This window comes from Podarcis bocagei (genome assembly GCF_964188305.1).
Source record: "Podarcis bocagei genome assembly, chromosome: 15".
NCBI lineage: Eukaryota > Metazoa > Chordata > Lepidosauria > Squamata > Lacertidae > Podarcis > Podarcis bocagei.
This window is the reverse complement of record NC_138141.1, coordinates 42,041,167-42,064,867: the sequence shown is the minus strand read 5'-3', so window position 1 is coordinate 42,064,867 and position 23,701 is coordinate 42,041,167. Positions and strand designations below refer to the sequence as shown.

The 23,701-nt window shown below is 46.3% G+C and overlaps 1 protein-coding gene across 1 annotated transcript; it reads left to right on the top strand.

Moving 5' to 3' along the window:
* The first annotated feature begins 101 nt into the window (after positions 1-101).
* Positions 102-23,695, top strand: RPS6KB1 (ribosomal protein S6 kinase B1). The gene is made up of 15 exons (XM_081172141.1): positions 102-330; positions 6,535-6,584; positions 7,775-7,895; positions 9,247-9,315; positions 11,069-11,216; positions 11,369-11,426; positions 12,480-12,580; positions 13,773-13,863; positions 15,365-15,455; positions 16,803-16,910; positions 17,844-17,906; positions 18,462-18,539; positions 19,209-19,316; positions 20,656-20,768; positions 22,401-23,695. The coding sequence occupies exons 1-15, from the start codon at positions 259-261 to the stop codon at positions 22,636-22,638; spliced, it is 1,509 nt and encodes a 502-aa protein (XP_081028267.1). The 5' UTR covers positions 102-258; the 3' UTR covers positions 22,639-23,695.
* Positions 23,696-23,701: the final 6 nt, after the last annotated feature.

Below are 23,701 nucleotides of genomic sequence, written 5' to 3'. Positions count from 1 at the left end.
CCCCTGGCCGCCCACCTCCCCGGCGCCGCCCCACGCTTGCGCAGTCCCTCCGGAGGGGAAGAGCCGCGCAGGCGCGCTGAGCGGGCGGGGAAGGTCTCCGGCTAACCTGGGCGATGGCGGCCGTCATGGCGGCGCTCGGGGTTGCCGCTGCGGGCCCATGAGGCGGCCCTCCGGTCCTCACCCGCGCGCTCTCGCCACTAGGCAGCGAAGGGCGGCTCCGGCTGTGCCGCCGCCGCCGCTGCTCGCGTTTCCCAGGCCATGGCGGGCGTCTTCGACATCGACCTGGACCAGCCCGAAGAGGCGGCCTCGGACGAGGAGCTGGAGGAGGGGGTGAGGCAGGCCCGGCCCATGTGCCGGGAGGAGGCGCCTCGGGGGAGCCCGGCTCAGGCCTCGGGGGCGGGGAGGGCGAGGCGGCTGAGGCCCCGGAGGGAGGGAGGGAGGCGGGCCGGGCGAGGCCGCCTTCGGGGAAGGACGTGGCCGAGGGTGGGAGGCGGAGGGGCGGCTCTTGGGGGCTGCGAGGATGGTTCCGTTATAACTGACTTCCTATTCCTGCATTGTACTAACGGCGTTTGCTGCTGTTATTACGGTCTTCCCGCATTGTGCCTTTGGCATGAGCAGTAGGAAGAATAGCGAGAGTAGTAATAAATGCATACAAATCCGTGGTCGTGTTTTTGCATTGGGTTTGACACGTGTTCTTACTATTTTTTAGGTTCCTGCATTGTGCATTTTATTATGATTATTATTACACTTAAGATCTAGTAATAATACAATATTAAATGATTGTTTCTGCATTGCGTCCGACAGATGATGATGATGATTATTATTATTATTATTAAATTCAGGATTATGATGATCCAGCGGGAATAAATTAATGATTATGTCACAGGTTATTCTCATTATTATTAGGCAGTTACTGAGCTAGGTGAACCAACAGCTTGACTCGGTATAGGACAGCTTCCTATGTTCCTAGTGGCCATTAATACATTTTGTGGTTGCAAAAGGCACTGATTCCCTGTCTTTTTTTACAGAAAGTGCAAAAGCAGCTTGCATTAAGAACTCAGTAGTGATAAAGGTCCTGTGGCACCTTTTAAAACTTAACTGGTTTATTGCAGCATCCACTTTGGTGGGGCTGGAGCTCGCTTTGTCAGGTAATAGTTGCATTTCAATGAATCTGAGTGAGATGTAGTGGGCACAAGTCCATGAAAGCTGATGCTGCAATAAATCTGATGCAGTTCGATCTTTTCCACATCTCCTCAGAAGAAAGTCCTTTTGAGGTCAATGGGGTTTACTCTTAGATAGGCTAAAATCCTATAAGCACTTTATGGCACCATCCTAATCATGTCTATTCAGAAGTAAGTTCTGCTGAATTTAATGGGGCTTATTCCCAGGTAGGTGTGGTTAGGATTGCAGCCTTGGTCTTTAAAGTATCACAAGACTTTCTACTGTTCTTGCTGCAACAACACATCTTCTCCTGTGGAATTTATTACTAATGATAACAGTGCTTTAATAAGTGAACTAGTGCACTTATTGTTAACGACCCAGTTAATCTTAATAGATGCTGCTTAGTCATGGGAGTGAGGAAATACGGGTTGGTATTCAGCTAAGTTATTCCGAGTAGACTTATTTAAATTAATGAATGTGACTAAGCTAGGGTCATTAACTTCAGTTGGTCTGGTAGTTGACTACCCATTATTTTGCCTTTTGCTTATAATCATTTTTGTGGAGTGAATTTTCAGAAACTGCTCTATTTTGACTTAATGTATTAAGGGGAGGCAAAAGATAGTACGTGGTGATAAGAACATGCAGATACTGCTATATGCGGGGAAAGGGTTGTTTAGGAAATGAATGTGGCTCTGCCTGATTAGAGCAGCCTTGTAACTTTTGAGGGACACACTTAATATCTTGTAATAATTTTACTCATAAGAGGGATTGTTGAAGACAAGCAGAGCACTGCCTGCCCCTCTTTTATGAGTTAAAAGCAGGTAAGTAAAAACATTTTGCAGGCTAGAAATCAGTGTTCCTTGTGCCTCTTCTTCTTAGCCTGTTTGGTTGTACAGGAAGAAACTTTGACTCCTGTTCATCCAGTGAGGTAGTGCAGCGGATTGGCAGTGGAGGGATGAAGTTATATATGCTGCCAGCTCACATGGTTTCTATGCTGGAGTAATAGAATGGGGCTTCCTGTGTGTCAACTCAGCAGGCTTGTGACAGAGACCTATGTCCCTTTGCAGTGTTTCTCTGTTAGGCACACAGGAGCTAAAGTTCTGTCATGCACATCCAGCATAGAAAGGAAGTGGTGAGTGGCAGAAAGCATGTCTTGATCTGTCCATTGCCCATCAGCATACAGTGGTACCTCGGGTTACATATGCTTCAGGTTACATATGCTTCAGGTTACAGACTCCACTAACCCAGAAATAGTACCTCGGGTTAAGAACTTTGCTTCAGGGTGAGAACAGAAATCGCGTGGTGGCGGCGCAGCAGCAGCGGGAGGCCCCATTAGCTAAAGTGGTGCTTCAGGTTAAGAACAGTTTCAGGTTAAGAACGGACCTCCGGAACGAATTAAGTACTTAACCCGAGGTACCACTGTACTGGGTTGGTGTGCTGAATGTGCTAAAGGTTGACCTGCTGCTTGTCTACCACAGATACATAGCTGGCTGACAGCAAGAGGGAAGGAGAGCTTTGTCATTCGTCCTCTTGGTTACTATGCTGAATGCATTGGAAGGCACATCACCTCTTGCACGTACAGTATGGAAATGCTTGAGGAGTGACAAAGCACTCTTAAGCTTCCACAGCCTGCTTGGTTTCAGCACTGGGCAGGAAGGAATCAAAAGTGCTCTGGAAAGGAGGAGGAGCCCAGGTTAACATTCCTGGTTGCCTGTGGTAAGCCAAGTGAGTGGGTTACAAGCAAGGCTGGGCTTGGGGGTCCCCTTGCTCCAACGGGGCTACTGCTTTTGTGTTTGATAACTGGGTGCTGAAGCACAAGCGAACACAAAATAATATTCAGGTGTATTCATTCCCTGCAATACACTCTGGATAAGGGCAAAGAAAACTTGCTATGTCCCATTTGGGTTTTTAAAAACTTTCTCTTTTAAATTTTAAGCCTTAAAGAACAAAAAAGTTGTCCCGCTAAAAGTTTACAAGTCATTAAAAGAATACAAAGGATTACAAAAGCACAAATCACAAAAAATGCCAGAAATTTCAATCTAGTCTCTCCAGAGTCCTCCATGTGTTTGGGGTTAAATGGGTCAAATTTCTCTTAGCAGCACATAGTTGACACATCAGTTTTTCTGCTAGTGCAACTGCCTAAACATGAGTGTGCTAAGAGACAGACTCGCTCCAGAATGCCAGTTTATTAGATAATTCTGTGATTTGCCAAGTCTTGTTTAGAGTGCTTGGGACTGTAGTCTAATGCATACATACATTGGGGCTATGTTCCATTGGACTTAGTTCTGCATAAACGTGCCTAGGATCAGGCGGTGAGTGTTCTAGGCCTGTGGAACAGTGTTGCTGCTAGTTTGCTGGCCGCAAGTAGTTGTCTTAGGAGACTTGTTGAGCCAGTGCCTGAGTACTGGCTGTAGTTGAGGACAGCTTCCCTGGTAAAGATCCAGCTTCCTTGAAACCTGACAAATATTTCAAGTTCCTAGAGTTAGGAGAAGGCTGTAGCTCATTGGCAGAGCATTGGCATCTCCAGGTAGGGCTGGAAGAGGGACTCATCTGAAATCCCAAACATCTGCTATCTATTGATGTAGAGTAGAGCTAGACAGAGCTCTACTCTAGACAGAACAGTGGTGTGATCCAGTACAGTGGTACCTCGAGTTAAGAACTTAATTCGTTCTGGAGGTCCGTTCTTAACCTGAAACTGTTCTTATCCTGAGGTACCACTTTAGCTAATGGAGTCTCCTGCCGCCACCGCACGATTTCTGTTCTCATCCTGAAGCAAAGTTCTTAACCCAAGGTAATATTTCTGGGTTAGCGGAGTCTGTAACCTGAAGTGTCTGTATCCTGAGGTACCACTGTATAAGGTAGCTTCCAGTTTTTCTAGGGTTATTCTGCAGAAGAAAACTGCATCAATACAGTGAGGGGTGACCTCATTTAACCTTCTTGTGAAGGTCTGCAAATATTGATGCTGTTTTGTGGTGCTGCAAGCTAGCATCCAAATTGAAGGTAAATGTTCTTCAAAAGAAAATGCTTATATAACACATCTTATATAAAGGCATGTACACACACACACACACACACACACACACACACACTAGGCTTTTAATTAGTGTTTTACCTGAAAATAAAGAATATCTGCTGTTACTTGTGCCACTATACACTCAAAATGGTATTTTAAAGCTTTTAAGTAGCATTCTGATTTTGTAGATCAAAACCCATGTGCTCTGAGGTTGCTTTTGATCCTGCCATTGTTGCATGACAGGTGGTTTTATGCTCATCAGCCTGTCCCATTTTTGTGTGTGTGTGCGCATGCTATTGTAGAATCATCGTTCTGTCTGTGCATGGTGGTATATCTTTTCAAACTTGCCTGGATGAAATAGTCTTTTCATCTCCTAGGTCTTCATATCCACAACCAGTTTGTTATTATGCCACCAGTGCTGTACACCGGTGATTTATTCCTATCTGGGTGGATACAGGACCAATGTTCTACTTACTAACAGTAGTCTTAGGTGTAAATTGTTTTGCAAAACATTGGGCCCAGCAAGGTTTTGCTAGAAACCTGCTTCCTGACCCCTCCCTTTATCCAGGAGTCAATCACCAGTCCACACACACCCTCCCTTAAGTGCTTGGATTTTTGTACTCCTGACATTAGTTGTAACTGCTGGTGATAAGGCAGAAGAATGATGCGAAGAAAGACAGCCGTACCCTGGTTCTCGAACAGAATCTGTTCCGGAAGTCCGTTCAACTTTCGAAAACCAAGGTGTGGCTTCTGATTGGCTGCAGGAGCTTCCTGCACTCAATCGGAAGCCGCATCAGACGTTCGGCTTCCAAAAAAAGTTCGCAAACTGAAACACTCACTTTCAGGATTGCAGCTTTCGGGAGCCAAAACGTTCAAGTCACAAGGCGTTCAAAACCAAGGTACGACTGTATTTTAATTTTTGAGAGGACTGGAAACAGTCCTGTTACCCTTGGTGAAGTGGTGGTGATGTCTAGCTTCAGACTCTGTAAATGAATAAAATCAGTCCCATGTGAGCTACGCCAAGCATGGATTGTGGTGGTGGTGGGCAAATAATATTAGTAGTTTTTTAAGGCTAACTTTTCCTATGGTCTGTCCTTCATATGTGACACAGGTTTAGTTTTCACAAACAGCAGATTATAAACTTGTTTGGAGTATAGAACGTCAGGCTGAAAAGATGCTTCTCCATGCAGTTAAAAAAAAAAAATAGGCTGCAGTCATAGAAACAGAGAATTGTATACAGTGGTGCCTCGCAAGACGAAAAACTCGCTAGACGAAAGAGTTTTCCGTTTTTTGAGTCGTTCCGCAAGACGAATTTCCCTATGGGCTTGCTTCGCAAGACGAAACGTCTTGCAAGTTTGTTTCCTTTTTCTTAAAGCCGCTAAGCCGCTAATAGCCGTGCTTCACAAGACAAAAAAACCGCAAGACGAAGAGACTCACGGAACGGGTTAATTTCATCTTGCGAGGCACCACTGTAGTTGCAAAGGATCCTTAGGGTCATTTAGTCCAACCCCTGCTATGTGGGGATCTCAGCAAAAGCATCCATAAGAGATGGCCTTCCAACCTCTGCTTAAAATCCTCTAATGACGGCCAGCCCACCACCGTCCAAGGGAGTCTGTTCCACCGTTGAACTGCTCTTACCATCAGGATCCAGTTCATCCTGATGTTTAGTTGGAACCTCCTTTCTTGTAACTTGAAGCCATTGGTTTGGGTCCTACCCTCTGGGGCCAGAGAAAATAAGTATGCGCCATCCTCCATGCAATATTTCTATAAACTCTCTAAGCTGAGCTTCAGGGAGCCGAACAAGTGGAAGTTTTGAGGGGAGAGGGCTGCAGTGGGGATGAGAGGGCAGTTGCCTGGATAGAGTTCTGTTTGCATAACTCTGGCTCCAACCCATTAAGTCTCCAGCAGCCCAGGTGTCGGGGACCTAGGCGTTGTCTTCATTTTGTATAGTAAAGCAGATCCTGCTTTTCCCCAATGCAGTAAGTTCTCAGTGGTAAAAACAGTTCTGATCTGTAGTGTTCAGAAAAGACCCGTGTTTTAAGAGCTAAATTAGTCACTGTCAGCGTTGTACGAAATTGGGTAGCAGTGTAGTTGGGTAAAGAGTGCTGAGTCCCTGTGCTGTGCTTCGGAGGATTTGGCAGCGCTCCTGTCGAACTCTGTGGATGTTCCACAAAAACCCAGCATAGGAATTACCATACCCTGCTGCTGACTGTGCTTATGTAAGAGCTGAATGCAGTCTTGGAGTGCTGTCAGTCCTAAATCCTGGGTTAATGTTTAAGCAAAAATTCATAGTTCTTTCTAAACATACACTGTTTACTTTTCTGATTCTCTCTCTCTCCTCCCCGCTTATCTTGTTTTAGGGTCACTTAAGTGAAAGCATGGACCATGGGGGAGTCGTCCCATATGAGCTGTAAGTTTTTAACTGGAAATGGATCCTTGTCAATGGAAGAGTTGGGGAGGAAACAGTCCTGTCCTAAGTCAGTGCTAGAGTCCAGGTAGCAATGCCATCATGTTTAATTAGCTGTTCCTGCCTGTGAAATAGCTCCTTGTGCAGGCAAGAGCTCGAGAGTGGACCATGCAATATTCTGAGGGGCCTTGAAACAGCTTTTGGTCTCAGTCTGCTTGTTTCTGTGCCTGTATTCGGTTTCAACAGTTATATCTCCCAGCTGGTAACTACCTCTGTGTTCGGATTGCTTGTTGGAAGGAGATCTCCCCCTCCAAGAGACAGAATGAGAAAAAGCACACACACACACAGATTTTCCAAGGAATCTGGTTAAAAGTTGAACCTGGTAGTATTAAACTAAACCTTGAAAAAGGAAGTTGGAAAGAGTGTCATTCTGTCAATTTCCTCCTTCAGCTCTGTTTACTTTTTAAGAGAGCAAATGTTGCCCACTCTCACTACTTAATGATCAGGGAGACTCAAAGGCTTTGTGGGCACAGGGGAAGACCTTAGGGCTGCCTTGCAGCCACAGACACCACATTGTCAGTCCCTGGAGTAGGCTGTAAACCTAAACAGGCCAGTATCAATAATTTGTTGTCTTAATCCAGCAAGAGCTGTTTCAGATGCAAAAAGAGGTTTCCTGTATTGTGTCCTACTTGCCGCAATTGCAATGAGGAAACAACCTTTGTGGGCAGGGGGCTGTGGGGGTCTCCCTTCCCTTGTATATGAAGGTATTCTATCCTCTGCAGTTGGCATTGGCCTCTAGTAGTTTGCTTCTCTCTCCCCTTTAAAACTAGTGCTTTCAGAGCACTATGCTTAGGTCTATGTATGCATCCTGTTCAAGCATATAAGGAAGTCTGGATTGATGCACATGTGTTAGAATGGTTTCATTTGCCTGACTTCAGAAACGTTTCATGGTGTTTTTTTTTAAAAAAATTACTGTGCTTTGAAAAATGTATTTCTTAAATTAAACATTTCAAATTATTTAGAACTCATATTTGCAGTAGTCAGAGTTTGTATTCCAGTTTGTATTCTAAATAATACTTTCTCCCCCATCCCTTCCTGAGCACCTCACAGGGAGGCTTTTAGTTATATACAGAATAGTTAATGTACTTAGTATTGTTTTAAAGGCTACCCTAATTAACTTTTTTGTTTGTTAGTGGCATGGAGCATTGTGAAAAATTTGAGATTTCGGAAACTAGTGTAAACAGAGGCCCTGAAAAGATCCGCCCAGAGTGCTTTGAGCTGTTACGTGTCCTTGGAAAAGGTGGCTATGGAAAGGTAAGAAGTATGAGATGTGTGAGCTTGGTGAGAGATTCTGTAAATATTGGAAAAAATAACAAATAAATACATGCATGTTATCTATAAGATGATCTAAAACAGAAGTTTTCTGGCTGGTTTGAAGTCAAAAGACTTCTCTCTACCGCTCCCTGGTAGTGGAAGAGCTTCAAACAGCAGACCTTGCAGTGTCTTCTAACCAGTGGCGTAGCGTGGGGGGTGCCAGGGGTGCCGGCCGCACCGGGCGCAACATTTTGGGGGGCGCGTTTGGCCGGCCCCCCTCGAGGAAGCGGGAACCTCTCCAAGGCGCAGCGCGCCGTCGGTGGAGGAAAAGAGCCGCGCAGCAGCAGCAGCAGCAGCAAAGCCGGGAGGAGGAGGAGGTGGAGCGAGCCTGCTAATTGCTTGCTGGGAATTACCGTAATTTTCGCTCCAAAACACACACTTTTTTGCTCCTAGAAAGGAAGGGAAAATGCCTGTGCGTGTTACAGAGCGAATGCACTCATGCTTGCTTTACAGCCAGGAGGAGGGGGTGGAGCTGAGGAGGAGGGAGGGAAGGAGAGCCATGCCAGCAAAGCGGGCAGCAGCCGCTTACACGCGAGGAGGGACAGACGGGAGCCATAGCGAGCCGGAAAAAGCGCTGCGTAGCCAGCAACAGCTGCTGCAGCCTCAGCTAGCAAAGGTCCGTGCGCTCTCTAAACGGAGCAATGAGGCTGCAGAGGGACGGCAGGGCACAGGAGGGCTCTGAGCCACGAGCGCAGTGAAAACCAGTAAAAAAGTTTTTTAAAAGGCTGCTGGGGACAGGAGGGCACGGGATGAGGGAGAGGGGGAAATTACAATTCTCCCAGCGTCTCAGCTGATCCGCTGAGCAGGACTTGGGTTGCAGGGGATTCACCATTAGCTGTGTAAAGCAGCAAAGAGGGAGAGAAGGAGCAAAGCAGGAGTGGAAAGGAGCTGCTTACACTGCTGTAAGTGGCTGCTGTCCGGTTGGCTCCTTTAAAGCAACAGTGCTCTTTCCCTCCCCCCTCCCCGCTCAGCTCTCCGAAAAGCTCCTTCTCCACCCACCCCATGCGAGCTCCTTTTCCCCTTAGACCCCCCTCCTGCATTATTAGCCACATCCTTCTCCACCCACCCCACGCGTGTTCCTTGTCCCCTTAGCAGTGGCGTAGCGTGGGGGGTGCAGGGGGGGCGGCTGTACTGGGCGCAACATCTGGGGGTTAGGGTTAGGGGGCGCAAATCCACGGGTTAGGGGGCGCAAATTACTTGCCTTGCCCCGGGTGCTGACAACCCACGCTACGCCACTGCTTCTAACTATCTTTTAAAAAGGCATCTAATTAATCTCCATTGTTTTGGACAGGTTTTCCAAGTTCGAAAAGTAACGGGAGCCAATACTGGTAAGATATTTGCCATGAAGGTGCTTAAAAAGGTGAGTTGGCTTTTGACATTTAGCTATTAAATAAGAGGGGCTGTCTTGAGGGGAAGAGATCATAGTTCAGCAACAAGAGCTCATGTCACTGGCAGAGAGTTCTGGTTTTAATCCCTGGCATCTCCAGGTTTTGTTCTGTTTTTCTTTTTTAAAAAAACAGACCAGAGAGAGGCTGATGAGATGGAAGAAGGGCCTGCTGGATCAAGCCAGTGGCCCTTCTAATCCAGCATCCTGTTCTCACTTAATGCCTGTGGGAAACCCACAAGGAGGACCTGACCACAAGAGCCCTCTCCCCTCCTGTGGTTTCCAGCAACTGTTATTCACAAGCATTGCTGCCTCAGGGTGGAGGCAGAGCATAGCCGTTCTTTCTTCGTCCGAAATTCTGAGACCAGAGAGCCTCCCCTGGTCAGAGTAGACAATATCAACAGCTAGCCCGAAATGGTGTAAGGCAGCTTCCTGTAATCAAAACTGCTGCACTCGCTTCTAGAATAGAAACCAGTAAGTAGTGTGCCAGTTCCTGGGAACTGCAGGGGGGTGGGGAGTTCTGTTGTTCTCAGGTCACGCTTGTGGGAACATGGACCACTGTGAGAATAGGATGTTGGCCATGTCCTGATCCAGCAGCCTCTTCTTATGTTCTTCTTTGTTAATGCCAAGGTTGGCAAAATGGCGCCTCTGGGTATCTACCTATTTATTTTTGCTGGCCAACAATTCCCATCATTCCTGACTATTGGCCATATTGTTTGGGAATGATGGGAGTTGTAGTCCAAAATGTCTCGAGGCCACCACATTGGCTACCACTTGTTTTATGAATTGGAATCAACTGTTTCTTTAATGACTCCAAAATTCTTTAAAGCTTTGCGCATAAACTTTTGGAACTCTGTTTTGTTTTGAGAGCAAGTTATGCAAGGGGAGGTCTGTTTTGCAAGCCAGTATTCTTATTTATGGCTTATCGCAGTATATTAGCATAGCATACTTTGCAGAGCCCTTTGACTTACATTTTTTAAAAGGTTGCCGAGTGCATATTGGTCTGTTGAAACCTAAATTACTCTGGACATGATCCAACTGAGGCATACCACTTAGTCCCATTTATTTGAGGTAGAAGAAATTCAGATGCACTTTTAACTGTGTGAGGAATCCTTGATCTCTTCACAACATGTTTCTTGTAACAATGAATGCAAAGTCCAGCTAAATGAGAGAACAATGGGAAGAGCAAGAAGAGGTGTCCAGTGTGTTGTCAAGTACCAGTGAGAAGACTCTAGCACTTTTTATTAAGAGCTGACGTTGACTTGCTGGTGGCAACCCTTGGCCCAGAAGTTTACTCTCTTGGCTCAGCTCAAGCGTTATACCCAAGCCAAGACTCCTGATGACACACTTGCATTTATTTGTATAAGTCTACGGTTTACTGTTAACCCCATGTAAACAAGAACCGGAAACCCACTTCAAACCATGATTTGAAGGCACATTTGTTAGTGCTTATGGTAGCTTGCTTGATTGGTTTGAATATAGTGGGAAACTTTGGCTTGTAGTGAAGCAGGGATTGAATCAAAGCCAGGGGGCAGGGGCAGAGTGTGTGAGCCCAAGGCTTGCTCTCTCCCCTCTTCAAACCATGGTTTGAGAGTTCTGTGTGAATAAGTCCTTCAATTTCCATCATGATGCCAGCAATTGGTGGCTGTGTATCATGGGATTGCTGACAGTTGGTTTCTGGTGTAGTCTTTAGAACATTGTCTTTACTGTTGAAGTCTCTGTTCTCTAGGCAATGATTGTGCGAAATGCAAAAGATACAGCTCACACGAAAGCAGAGCGGAACATCTTGGAGGAAGTCAAGCATTCGTTCATTGTAGACTTGATTTATGCCTTTCAGACTGGTGGAAAACTCTACCTCATCCTTGAGTATCTTAGTGGTAAGGATGCAACTGATGGTCAGAATGTGAATTCTGGTATTGTAGCCAGCCAGCAGTGTGGGGTGGAAGCTTTTTCACGTACCGTATATAGCAGAAAGATTACTTATTGTTTCTTACCTTTCTCCCTCCACCCCATGTCCATTTCATCGCAGGAGGAGAACTGTTCATGCAGTTGGAGAGAGAGGGGATATTTATGGAAGACACAGCTTGGTAAGACAAACAAGTTCCAATTTCCAAGCCTCAACAACCAGGCAGCTTCCTGTGTTCCTACATAAGGAAGTTTCTGGGAAAGTGTTAACCTTTTCAGAGTTGAATAATTGTTGCCCATTTTGAACAAACTGGCAAGTTTGGGTATTTTATATGAACCTATGTTCCTGTGGAAAATACCCAGATTTAACAAAACAGTGCATGGATCCCCTGTTTGGAACTGTGGAATAGTAAGTACCATATTTTTCACTCTATAAGATGCACCAGACCATAAGACGCGCCTAGTTTTTGGAGGAGGAAAACAAGAAAAAATATATTCTGAATCCCAGAAGCCAGAACAGCAAGCGGGATCACTGCGCAGTGAAAGCAGCAATCCCTCTTGCTGTTCTGGCTTCTGGGATAGCTGTGCAGCCTGCATTCGCTCCATAAGACGCACACACATTTCCCCTTACTTTTTAGGAGGGGAAAGGTGTGTCTTATAGAGCAAGAAATGTGGTATTTTCTGTGTACACTCTGGGATGCTGGGGGAATCTGCCAGAATGCACTTGTTTCGGCCAGGAGGGAAGTAAAGAGATTCAATTTTCAGCTTAGTAGCTTGTACTCACCCTCCAGCTCCTGAGGAGCAGAACTAACTTACGCTGGCAGTGAAATTGCAGGCTTATCTCAAAACTATGGTTTGGTGAGACGTCTGAATTGAAAAACCATTGTTTGTCACATCTGACAAGGCAGAACTGGAAATGGTGTTTGAATCGAGTGTGCAGGCTGTGGTTTGTACTGAGTGTGGTTTGGTGTGATGTCTGAATTGACGAACCATATGGCTGTTTCTCCCCCTCTGAAGGCTGTCCCACCTAGGGCCTGGGGTAGGAAGTGGATGGAGAAATAAACCATTTAGGTATCTTGGCTAGCCTGATCTTGGATTGGTTCACATTCTAAAATTATGATTAGTGCAAACCACAGTTTGGTGCGGTATCTTAATATTGAGCCACATAATTTTTGTACTCAGATATGACGCGTTGCTATTGGCATTTATTTGTTAATGAAATTCTTGCATTTCAGCTTCTACTTGGCTGAAATTTCAATGGCTTTGGGGCACCTGCATCAGAAGGGGATCATCTATCGAGATCTAAAGCCAGAAAACATCATGCTCAACCACCAAGGTTAGTGGTACGACAGTGAGCTCATGTGTTGACACGTGCCATAGCTTTATAGTTCTGAAAGAAGGGTGGGAAACCCTCAGGCCCAGTGGCCAAACGCTGGTCTCTCTGCCTGGCCTTTGGGATTCTTCCCCATCACACACCTTTCCCAGCCACATCCTTCCCTGGCCCTCCTCTGCAGCCTCATTGAGTTTTTTCGGCAGGCTGGGATGTGTCCTTGAACTTTTATAATGCCTGTTGGTTGCCTGAATCAAGGATAGAGAGGGGTCACAATTGGTGCTCTGCCCACTTTTGCCTACCAAAGGCATGTGACCCTCAAAGGTTGCCGCCTTTCCCCATCAGCCCTAGCTAGGCTGGCAGTTGCAGTCCAAAATCACCTGAAGGGTGGCAGGTTGGGGAGGATGATTTAAAGCATTTCTCTCCAGCCAGAAAAAGCTTGCATCTCTGTGCTAAGACCGTTCCTGCCTCCAGGCTTCAAATCTAAAAAAAAACAACGCAGAAGAGAAATGGAAAAGGGATTGGGTGTCTTTGAGCTTCTCTTGTTTGAGCTGTCCCTCCCTGCCCCATTTTCTCAGACTGAATCCAGCCATTTGTGAAGTCTGTTTTGTTTATTTAGAACATGTTACCCTTCTGCTCAGCCAGAAAGGCTCCCAGAGTGGCTTAATGCTTCCCCTATGTTCTCCTGAGGCAGTCGGAAATCTAGATTATGTGTTAGGACAAAAAAGGACACTGCTCTTCACGCCACCCTCAAGATACTGCATGGTTATATATGTTATTTCAATTTTTTGAAAGCAAGCTGTATGCCACCAAGCATTTGAAGTCTCCAGAGTAATACCCTGTTAAGTCTTTCTCTGAGAAAGTCTGTTGATTTCAGTGGACTTAACATTTCTTAGTCCATTGATTTTAGTGAGTACGTTTTGTGTTATGACTAACATTGGCTCTCAACCTGTGGGGCATATGGAGTGGGGCTTGTATGTTTTTCCTGTTGGGAATCGTTATAGTTCTAAGGTTACAGCTTTTTATTTGACTTACTTTATCTGCCTTGAGGGGCTTTTGCTGAAAAACAGTTTATAAATTAAGTACTGTATGTTAAAATTAAAAAATGCCCAAGTTGGGGTTTTGGTCTCAGATACGACTTGTTAGAATGACGCGTTAGTGTTTCTTTCCCACTCCCCCCCCCCCTGTTTCCTTTTAGGTCATGTTAAGCTGACAGATTTTGGACTGTGTAAAGAATCCATTCATGATGGAACTGTCACGCATACATTCTGTGGAACAATAGAATACATGTGAGCCCGCATGATGAAACAGAAAAGTATTTCTCTGGTCTGGGGGTAATGGCTAAATTTTACCTTTTAAAAACTTAGCTCAATACAGTGGTGCCTTGCAAGACGAAAAGAATCCGTTCTGTGATTCTCTTCGTCTAGCGGTTTTTTCGTCTTGCGAAGCAAGCCCATTGACGGATTAGCGGCTTTTAGCGGCTTTTAGTGGCTTATCGGATCAGCTGATAAGCGGCTTAGAAAAGGGGGGGGGAGGGAAAAAACCCCCGCAGGAACTCGCAAGACATTTTCGTCTTGCGAAGCAAGCCCATAGGAGATTCGTTTTGCGAAGCACCTCCAAAACGGAAAACTCTTTCGTCTAGCGAGTTTGTCGTCTTGCGAGGCATTCGTCTTGCGGGGCACCACTGTATATGATGGGCTTTTCTTGGGTGAGGGGCAAGGGGCTAGGCTGTCTATAGAGCTCAGGACTACTTCCATAAATATTTGAGACACTGTATGTAGAGAAGTCTCCCTGCCAGCCTGCAGTCCCCTTCATCCCTGACGAGTGAATTTTGTTGGTGTGGCTGATGGGAGCTGGAGTCCAGTAGCATGCAGAGGGACACAGGTTCCCCACCACAGCCAAAGGGCTTTATCTAAACCACGTATATTTGAAAGGAGCTAGATTTTATACGTAACTTTGTAAATCAAACTAAAACTTTTTTGCCCTTAAAACTCGTTTCTAGCTTAGCCACCTGCATATTCTTAAGTTAAGTTAAGCTTTGGTGGTGTGATAACTTGCAGCTGAGCTCAGATCATTGACAGTTGCTTGTTAGGAATCATGAATTTTGGAATCTGGAATTGCTGGGGATTCATGTACCATTGTAAGGCTGAACCAGGTTTATGAGCATTACACTCTTCATGCCCAGTGGAGCAAAAGATGGCTGATAAACATTTTATGACCCACAGAACAAAGCTCCGTATATTTTAGAAACTTCCCTTGATCTGATTTTGTGATATGAGGTACGTACATCCCACTATACTACACAGCCATGCTGTAACAGCTATCTTTTAATTTATGGGGCACAAAGCATGTAGCTGCTATGTGCTGATCCACGTCATGAAATTCATCTATCTGCTACAAGCTTACAATGATAGGGTGACTCCAGATCCCTAGATTCAAGCCAAGTACCTGGTTTTCATTTCCTTGAAGTCAGTTGCAGGTTATTTTAGCAACAGGTCAGTTCTATATTGTAGGAGAGGCTTGTAGTAAATGTGGATCCATACCCAGCAGTGAAAAAGAACTTTCTTGTCTGGTTGCCTGGAGGCTGTTTTTACTCACCACAGGTGAGTGGCTATTTACAAGCCTTTCTGGATAGGGTTTGGGGAGGCAGGGGTGTGTAAGAATTGTACAGCAATACAACTTAAGCCGTATATGGGGCATCTTTGCATCTTCATTATGTTTCTTTGAGGGCAGGCTAGTGCTATCTGCCTGTTCAAAACTTTTTTGCTATGGTTTTTCTTGTCTTTCTAGGGCTCCTGAAATCTTGATGCGGAGTGGGCACAACCGTGCTGTGGACTGGTGGAGTTTGGGGGCATTAATGTATGACATGCTGACTGGAGCAGTAGGTGCACATTTATAAACTGCATGCATTTTTTTCATTTCATAGAGCAGGGTTTTCCAAACCTTTGAGTTCACTAGCCTCTCTTGATGAGCTTATAAGCAGCATTTATCGATCACCATTGCTAAGAATCAGAAAACGTAAAGAAAGAAGTAAAGCAAATGAAAACAATGATACCATCTCTAATGAGATGGACGGGCTTTTAAGTGTTCATAGAATTGTAAAACTGGAAGGGATCCTGAGGAACATCTAGTCGAGTGCAGGAATCGCAGTGTTGCATGGTGGAGTCATCGTATTAAATACAGAGGTTCTTCACTCACTGGCAATGCTTTTATGTCTGGAACTCCCACTGAGCAATGATGCTGTCACATCTTTGCAGGGTGGAATGATGGGTCAATTTACGCTTGGACTTGGAGGCAAGCAGGCCCATTGCTCACTTGTGGCATCTCATAAAAGTGATGGAAGTGGCAAGAGGCAAAGGGGAGGCCGTATAGCTCAATGACCGAACATTGCAGAGGGTGCCAGGTTCAGACCCCAGTGGCATCTCCAGGAGGGGCTGGGAGAGGCTGTCTTCCTGAAACCCAGGAGTGCCATTGCTGCCAAGTCAGCTGGATGGACTAGGGGCTGGCCAGCTTCCTTACGGGCTGTATCCAGCCCTAGTCATATTCAGAATAGACCCGCTGACATTAGCAAACATTAATTAGGTTCTTTAATTCAGTGGGGCTGCTCTGAGTAGGACTTACTTGGATATGGCCTTGTGTTCCTATGATAATCTTTTTATTCACTGGGAGGGGGTTGGGCTGTAGATCTTTCACTTTTACAGCCTTATAAAAATTCCAGAGCTAGCTTTAATAGTGAGGTTAGATCTTTAGTGGTTATTTGCTTGCAAACTGCTTCATGCCCTCCTTACTGAATACTTCAGCCCGGTGTGTGTTGTCTGCTCATCCCAGCCATTTTGTTAAATAGCATATGTGACGTCATCCCTCCTGGTTCTCCCCTGCCCCAGTTCCCCTTCATTGGCTGCTTCACCTTGACATGTAAATGATCCACCCAGAGCTACCATTTAGCCTTGGGTTGCCTATGTTAAAAACCAAACCCAGTGCTCTTCCCATTGTTTTTGCAGCCCAGGAATTGGGACTGGTTTTCTTGCTGTACTTCCAAAGCTTTCTTCAGAATAGCATTGTGTGGAAATGGCTTTAATTGGGACTGTGTGTTTGCTTTTCAAAATAAAAATATGTCAAAGCAGGAGTATCTATTTTTATATGAAATTGTATAATTGTGGTGCATAGTTCCTTATGGCCTCCTCTCTCTCTTTTCTACCTCCTCTCCTCTGTCTCCCACATTCCATAGCCCCCATTCACTGGGGAGAATCGAAAGAAAACCATTGACAAGATTCTCAAGTGTAAACTCAACTTGCCTCCCTACCTCACGCAAGAAGCCAGAGATCTGCTTAAAAAGGTGGGGATCTTAACAGGGAAATTGGGGGGTTTTTATCTTAAAGCGAGTCACAGACCAGCGCTTCCCCAATTAAATGACTTTGGGTTGCGTCCAACTAAAACCTTACTTAAGTAGACCCATTGCAATTAATGGCTCTAAGTTAGTCATGTACTTGTGACTACAGAGGGCCTGCCACTTATGTGAGGATTTGGTTCTGAGGGTCTGCGTGCAAAGCCAGGAACCCCTGGAACCACACCCTGCAAGGCAGAGGGCTGCTTTCCTGCATCTGGGAACATTGCAGGAGGGCCATGGGCAACCTTCCCAGTATATGTGCTGCCGAAGCGAGCACCATGGGCAACCTTCCCAGACCCTGATAAGCGAAGCACTAAGAAGAAGCACTTTCTTTACTGGCTTCTGGGATGCTCCCAGAACCCTCACACCTTATCAGGAAGGAAGGCGTCACCATACCTGCTGCGCCTCCTTCCCAAAGCTAGTCACCTTGGTTACCTGGCCATGTGAGGGTTCTGGGACGCTGTCAGAGCCCTCCCACTCCCTCCTCAAAGCCCTGTAAGTGAGGTGGGGGTAAATAAATGGAGAGTGGAAAGCAGTGAGTTTCCTTGGCTTTCCGTTTATCTGCTTATTTTACTCCCACCCACGTAAGGTTGCAATCATGTAAGTAAAGCAAACACAAGTTGTGGTTTTCCTGTATGACTAACCCTGGATGCTGCTCGTTGCATCCTTTAAAAGAAAGAGTAGCTGAAGGAAATGCTTGCAGTCTATTTTCTTAGGAAGGAGGTACTTCAGTAAGGAGCTGGAATGTTGCGGGTGAGTTTGGTCCGTAGATGAGCCAATGTTCTGCCTTTGGCATCTTTAGTTCCAGCAGTCTGCTTCAGTATGCAACCCAGGCTTTCAGGGTCCCTCACTTTTTCTTAAACATATTTCCCCTTTCCTAAGCTGCTAAAGAGAAATGCTGCCTCACGTCTAGGAGCTGGTCCTGGAGATGCTGGAGAAGTTCAGGTAATTTTTGCTTAATGCTTTTGCTCAACTGGAACACAAGGCTAGACTTTCTCCTGGTTTCTTTCTTTCTTTCTTTTTTGAAGGACATCTGTGTTGTGATCTGGAGAATGTACCATAGAGACAGTGTTTGTATACTATTTGAAAGAAACGGTGGGCATCTCTTACTTTTTAACTTACAATCCAAATTGTTTTGAACTGGTTTGCCATCCTGGCTTCCTTCAAGGAGTTTGGGAAACTAGTGGTTTAGGACTATGTGTGAGAGGGGGAGAGGGAGAAAATGCTGGCTGCCTCTCAGAGAAATTCTAGGGTCAGTGGGATGTATAACAGCTAAAGAGAGCCCTATTATTTCATTACCAGTTGTAAGCACGACTTGAATCCAAACTGAGGAAAGAAATGAACATGGCTTTCCTCCTTGCCTGTATTCATTCTCATCACCTTCAGCACACCAGACAAGTTGTCCCCTTTTAGGTTTGTGTATAGCTTAGGAAGCTTCCACTTTGAGATCTTTTTCTCTTCCGGGTTGGATTCTGACTGTTGTCTAATAATGGTCCTTAGGCTCATCCTTTCTTCAGACACATCAACTGGGAAGAGCTATTGGCTCGGAAGGTGGAGCCCCCATTTAAACCGTTATTGGTATGTATTGGTAATGCTCCCTTTGCTGCTGGAGAATATTTCACTTAGTATTAATATTTAAACTTAGTATTTGCTTTGTGGATCCCAAAGTGCCCAGGCTTTCCCCCTAAATAATTATTTGGAGGCACACCCCATTTCTCCTCTAAGTATTTATACCTAGCTCTTCATTGAATATTTCAAGAGCAGGGAATGGTGACATAAAAATATAATGAAAAATGCACAGGAGGAAAGTATAGTATACAAAAAATTCAGACTCAGTAGAAACAAGTCTGGGGGAAAAAAGGGCCATCACTAATCAAAGCAAAGGTAAGCTGTAGTGAGCACAACAATTATAATTTCCATTTAAACCAAATTCCTGGGTAAAGAAAACAGGACACATGACAACTGAAACAACCAAATGGTCTAGCAGCAGTTTCCACTCCATCTCTCCCCTGGGGCTGCTCACTCCAGGCCTTTGGAGACACTGAAGTAGTGACCCCAAAGGGGTGAAAAGAGTGCTGTCAATGGACTGCCCCAAAAGGGGTGACCTCTTCAAACAATGATTTGTCATCAGGGAGTTTTCCTGCAGTTTCTTTTATCTGCCATTCTGACGATTTCAGTCATCTGCTATTAAAGGAGTTTTGCTTGATAATCTGTTGACCTTCATCCATATGTATATATTTTGCAAAGCAATCTGAAGAGGATGTGAGCCAGTTTGATGCAAAATTTACCCGTCAGACTCCTGTCGATAGCCCCGACGACTCGACTCTCAGTGAAAGTGCCAACCAGGTCTTTGTGGTAAGTAGGAGTGGGGCTAAGTACTGCATTGTTGAAAACCAGCAGAATCCTGGTCTTCAGGCTGCAGGGAATGTCAGAAGGCCTGTTGAGGGTGCAGACATTCTGGAAGATGCTCTCTGCCACTGCCAGGCCTCCTTTCTGAAGCTTGGGCACGCTCTGCATCTCCCTTGACTACTTAGTAGGCTCAGTTTCCCAATATCCATTGCTTCTTGTGCCTTACTCTGGTCTGCAGCTGGTATTATGTACAGTGGTGCCCCGCAAGACGAATGCCTCACAAGACGAAAAACTCGCTAGACGAAAGAGTTTTCCGTTTTTTGAGTCGTTCCGCAAGACGAATTTCCCTATGGGCTTGCTTCACAAGACGAAACGTCTTGCGAGTTTGTATCCTTTTTCTTAAAGCCGCTAAGCCGTTAATAGCCGCTAAGCCATTAATAGCCGCTAATCCGCTAATAGCCGTGCTTCGCAAGACAAAACCGCAAGACGAAGAGACTCGCGGAACGGATTAATTTTGTCTTGCGAGGCACCACTGTAGTGGCATAGGCTAGGGATAAGGAGCCTGTGGATAGTGTTGGACTCCTTCCATCATTCTTGACCATTGGCCATGTTGGCTGCAGGAGCTGATGGGAGTTGAAATTAATACAGGGATTTGGGCAACAGCTGTCTGAGAGCTTCTGAAAGTACACATAGGCACAATGGAGCAAATTCAGAGTTTATAGCCAGGGCTGCTGCAATAAACAGCTGTGCAAGCCTTTGGGAGGCAGAGACATGAGAGAGCATCAGAGGAGGGAGGGAGGGAAGGAAAGAGGGACAGAGACCAGTGTTGCCCATGGCACCCCTGAGCATCCTTCAAGGCACCTCTGGGGGCCATGGCACACTGCTTGAAAACTGCTCTGACCAAAGGCAGTTTTGATGTTCATGCATGTTCCTGTTAACAAACCACATATTGGCTCTATCTAGATGGCTAGGTCCTGCCAACCTAGCAGTTCGTAGCATGTCAAAGTGCAAGTAGACAAATAGGTACTGCTCTGGCGGGAAGGTAAACGGCGTTTCCGTGCACTGCTCTGGTTCGCCAGAAGCGGCTTAGTCATGCTGGCCACATGACCTGGAAGTTGTACGCCGGCTCCCTCAGCCAATAAAGCGAGATGAGCGCCGCAACCCCAGAGTCTGCCATGACTGGACCTAATGGTCAGGGGTCCATTTACCTTTACCTTTAGATGGCTATGATTTTTTGTGGGGGGGGGTACTGGTTCTTTCACGTTCTGCTCCTGTCATAACACAGAACATTCATTCAAATTCTTTGGGGGGGTGTACTTGGCAACAATTATTTCCCACCTTCTAGGGTTTCACATACGTGGCTCCATCTGTACTTGAAAGTGTGAAGGAGAAGTTTTCCTTTGAACCAAAAATCCGATCACCTCGCAGATTCATTGGCAGCCCACGGACACCAGTCAGGTATTTCTCTTTCCCTTCCCCCACCCCTAGTTTTGGTGAGTAGCAGCAAGAGGGTCATTGAGGTGTTGAGGGTCTGGGCCTTTCCAGGGTGGTGAGAGAGAATGTAAATGGTTAATTTTACCATTTACCGTATTTTTTGCACCATAACACTCACTTTTTTCCTCCTAGAAAGTAAGGGGAAATGTCTGTGCGTGTTATGGAGCGAATGCCTACGGGTGGCGGGGGGGGGGATCTGCTGCAGTCGTGAGCAGAGGATCCATGGTTCCCCTTCCTTCCCTCCTCCGTGGCTCGCTTTGAAACAGCAAAGCGGGAGAAGAGCCGCTGAGTGGGGAGGAGAGAGGGACAGAGAGCCTGCTTCTTTAAAGGAGCAAAGCGGGAGAGGAGGGGAGCCGCTTACACGAGTGTAAGCAGCTCCTGTCCGGTTGGCTCCTTTAAAGCAAGCAGGCTTTCTGTCCCTCTCTCCTCCTGATACATAGCAGCAAAGTTTTTCAGCTCGCTAAGCCGGGGATGAGCAGGGAGGAGGGAGAAAAGCAGAGCCTGCTTGCTTTAAAGGAGCAAACCGGGAGAGGAGAGGAGCCTTCTCCCCTTACACCCCTCTTCTGCATTATTAGCAGCATCCTTCTCCACACACCCCACGCGTGCTCCTTGTCCCTTGAGTGCTTTTCCTTCCCTCCCCACTTAAAACGTGGTTACAAAGCACAGATCCACATGGATCCTCAGGATTTTTGCACTGGGTCACCCCAAATTCAACATCAGATCACATTGCATATCCATGGCTACATCTTGCACCAAAAAAATCACGCACCTACTGTTGCCTGGGGCCGCAGTGGTGCAAAATGTGGTTACAAAGCATGGATCCACATGGATCCTCAGGATTTTTGCATTGGGCTACTCCAAACTCACTCTCAGATCACATGTCTGTGGCCACAGCATGAACCACAAAAATCATACATCCACTGTTTCGTTTAGAATCCCCCCCCCCCCCGTTTTCCTCCTCTAAAAACTATGTGCGTGTTATGGTCGGGTGCATGTTATAGAGCGAAAAATACGGTATAGTGCTCTGTCTCACTAGGGAAGGGGCATAGCTCAGTGGTAGAGCTTTTGTTTTGCATGCAGAAGGTCCAGAATTCAGTTTTCGATGCCTCCATGTAAGGGTGGGAAAGGTTCCCTGCTTGGAACCCAGGAGAGCTGCTGCCAAACAGCTAAAATGGTGCCCTCTAGATGTTATGGACTGCATTTCTCTCTGAGAATTGGCTGTGCGGCTCATGGCTCTCTTCTGTCGCCACTGTCGGAGGCCTCTGAATGCCCGTTGCTGAGAATAGCAAGTGTGGTGGGTGCTGTTGCATTCTGGTTCTCGCTGGCTTCCTAGGGGCACCTAGCTCTGAGAACAGGATGCTTTCTTGGCCTTTGTCCTGACCCAGCAGGGTTCTCGCATGATCTGAAAGGCACACGGCTCGGAAATCCCTTGAAGTTTCCTGGATGTTGCTGTGGAGTTCCAAAGTCAGAAACAGTAGCCCAATTAAACCTGTTGAATCAGGTGCTTCTGCTAGGTGTAGTGCAACAGCTAGCATGTTTCTGTGTGTTTTTTCCGCAAAACGTCTTTCAACCAACGTTTCTTCTCTCTCTTTAAAGCCCTATCAAGTTCTCTCCTGGGGACTACTGGGGGCGAGGTACTTCCTCTGGCGTGGGAAACGCTCAGGCGCCCGTGGAGTACCCAATGCAGACGGGTGGGATAGAGCAAATGGACGTGTCGGTCTGTGGGGAGGCCTCAGCTCCACTCCCTATCCGGCAGCCAAACACCGGGCCCTACAAGAAACAAGCCTTCCCTATGATCTCCAAGCGGCCAGAGCACTTGCGCATGAATCTATGATGAAATCAGCGGCAATCATTTCCAAAAACTTGCTTCTGGGTAGCAGCAACCGAACGCGAAGGATGAATCTCCTGCTCCTCCTCCTCCTCTGAGGGGCGTCCCCTCTCATCACGCTGTAAACGAGGGCTCCTGCGGCCTCTTTCTCAGCGACAGTATCAAAGTCGGCCATTGCACGGAATGAACTGGGAAAGAAGAGGGCAAAAAACCCCGTGGATCCTTCTCTCCTCCTCCTCCTCACCCCCTTTTGCCTCTCCTCCGAATCAATGGTGCATTAAGAGAGGACTTGAGCAAAATAGTATTGTGTGACTCTTAAAGCACAGCCGTGCAGCGTGTCCTGTGGGCACGTGCCATTCTTTCAGCTCTCTTATCAAGGATTTTTCAGGTCGATAGCTTCAGACCGGACAGTATTGAGGGTAGGGTGTGGCTTCTGCGCCATACAGTCTGAAGGGTTAGCCTGGGTCTCTGAGCCAAACGTGTGCCGAGTGTCACCTCTCGGGCTTGACCTCCCTCCCCGCCCCCACGGATTTGTTCGCCTGTAGGCGTATTTCAGGTGGCTTCCTGCGGTTGTGTGAAATTGGGGATCCGAAGCAAACTCCAACCCTTGGTCGTTCCATCTGCAAAAAAACGAACTTTTTTTTTAAAAGTATAAATATATATATATATATTTTTCAAATAGAGTCCCTCCCCCACTTTTCCCCCCAAGATGGTTCATTATGGAAAGTATCCCGGACTTTGAATTATATGCAGAATTATTGGTTAGATGGAGCTGAAGTCGGAGGGGGAAGAAGGCTTAAGAATTTGTTTGCTCTCCTAGTGAAATAATGGAACTGGTTTGGGGTTTTTTTATAAAAAAGATGAAATTGAAATCACTGTTGTTATTGGAATGGGGTGGGTGAGAGAGTTCACCCTGCCTTGTCTTATTTAAAATGCCTCTTTCTACAGGATCAGATCAGGTGTCGTCCCCGTCCCGTCCCGTCCCCCCATGTAAAACCCTAGCGGGCATGGAAGGCGTGACCTCCAACTCAGCCCTTCCGTTTGCATTGGGTTGTCTCCAGTGCTAAGC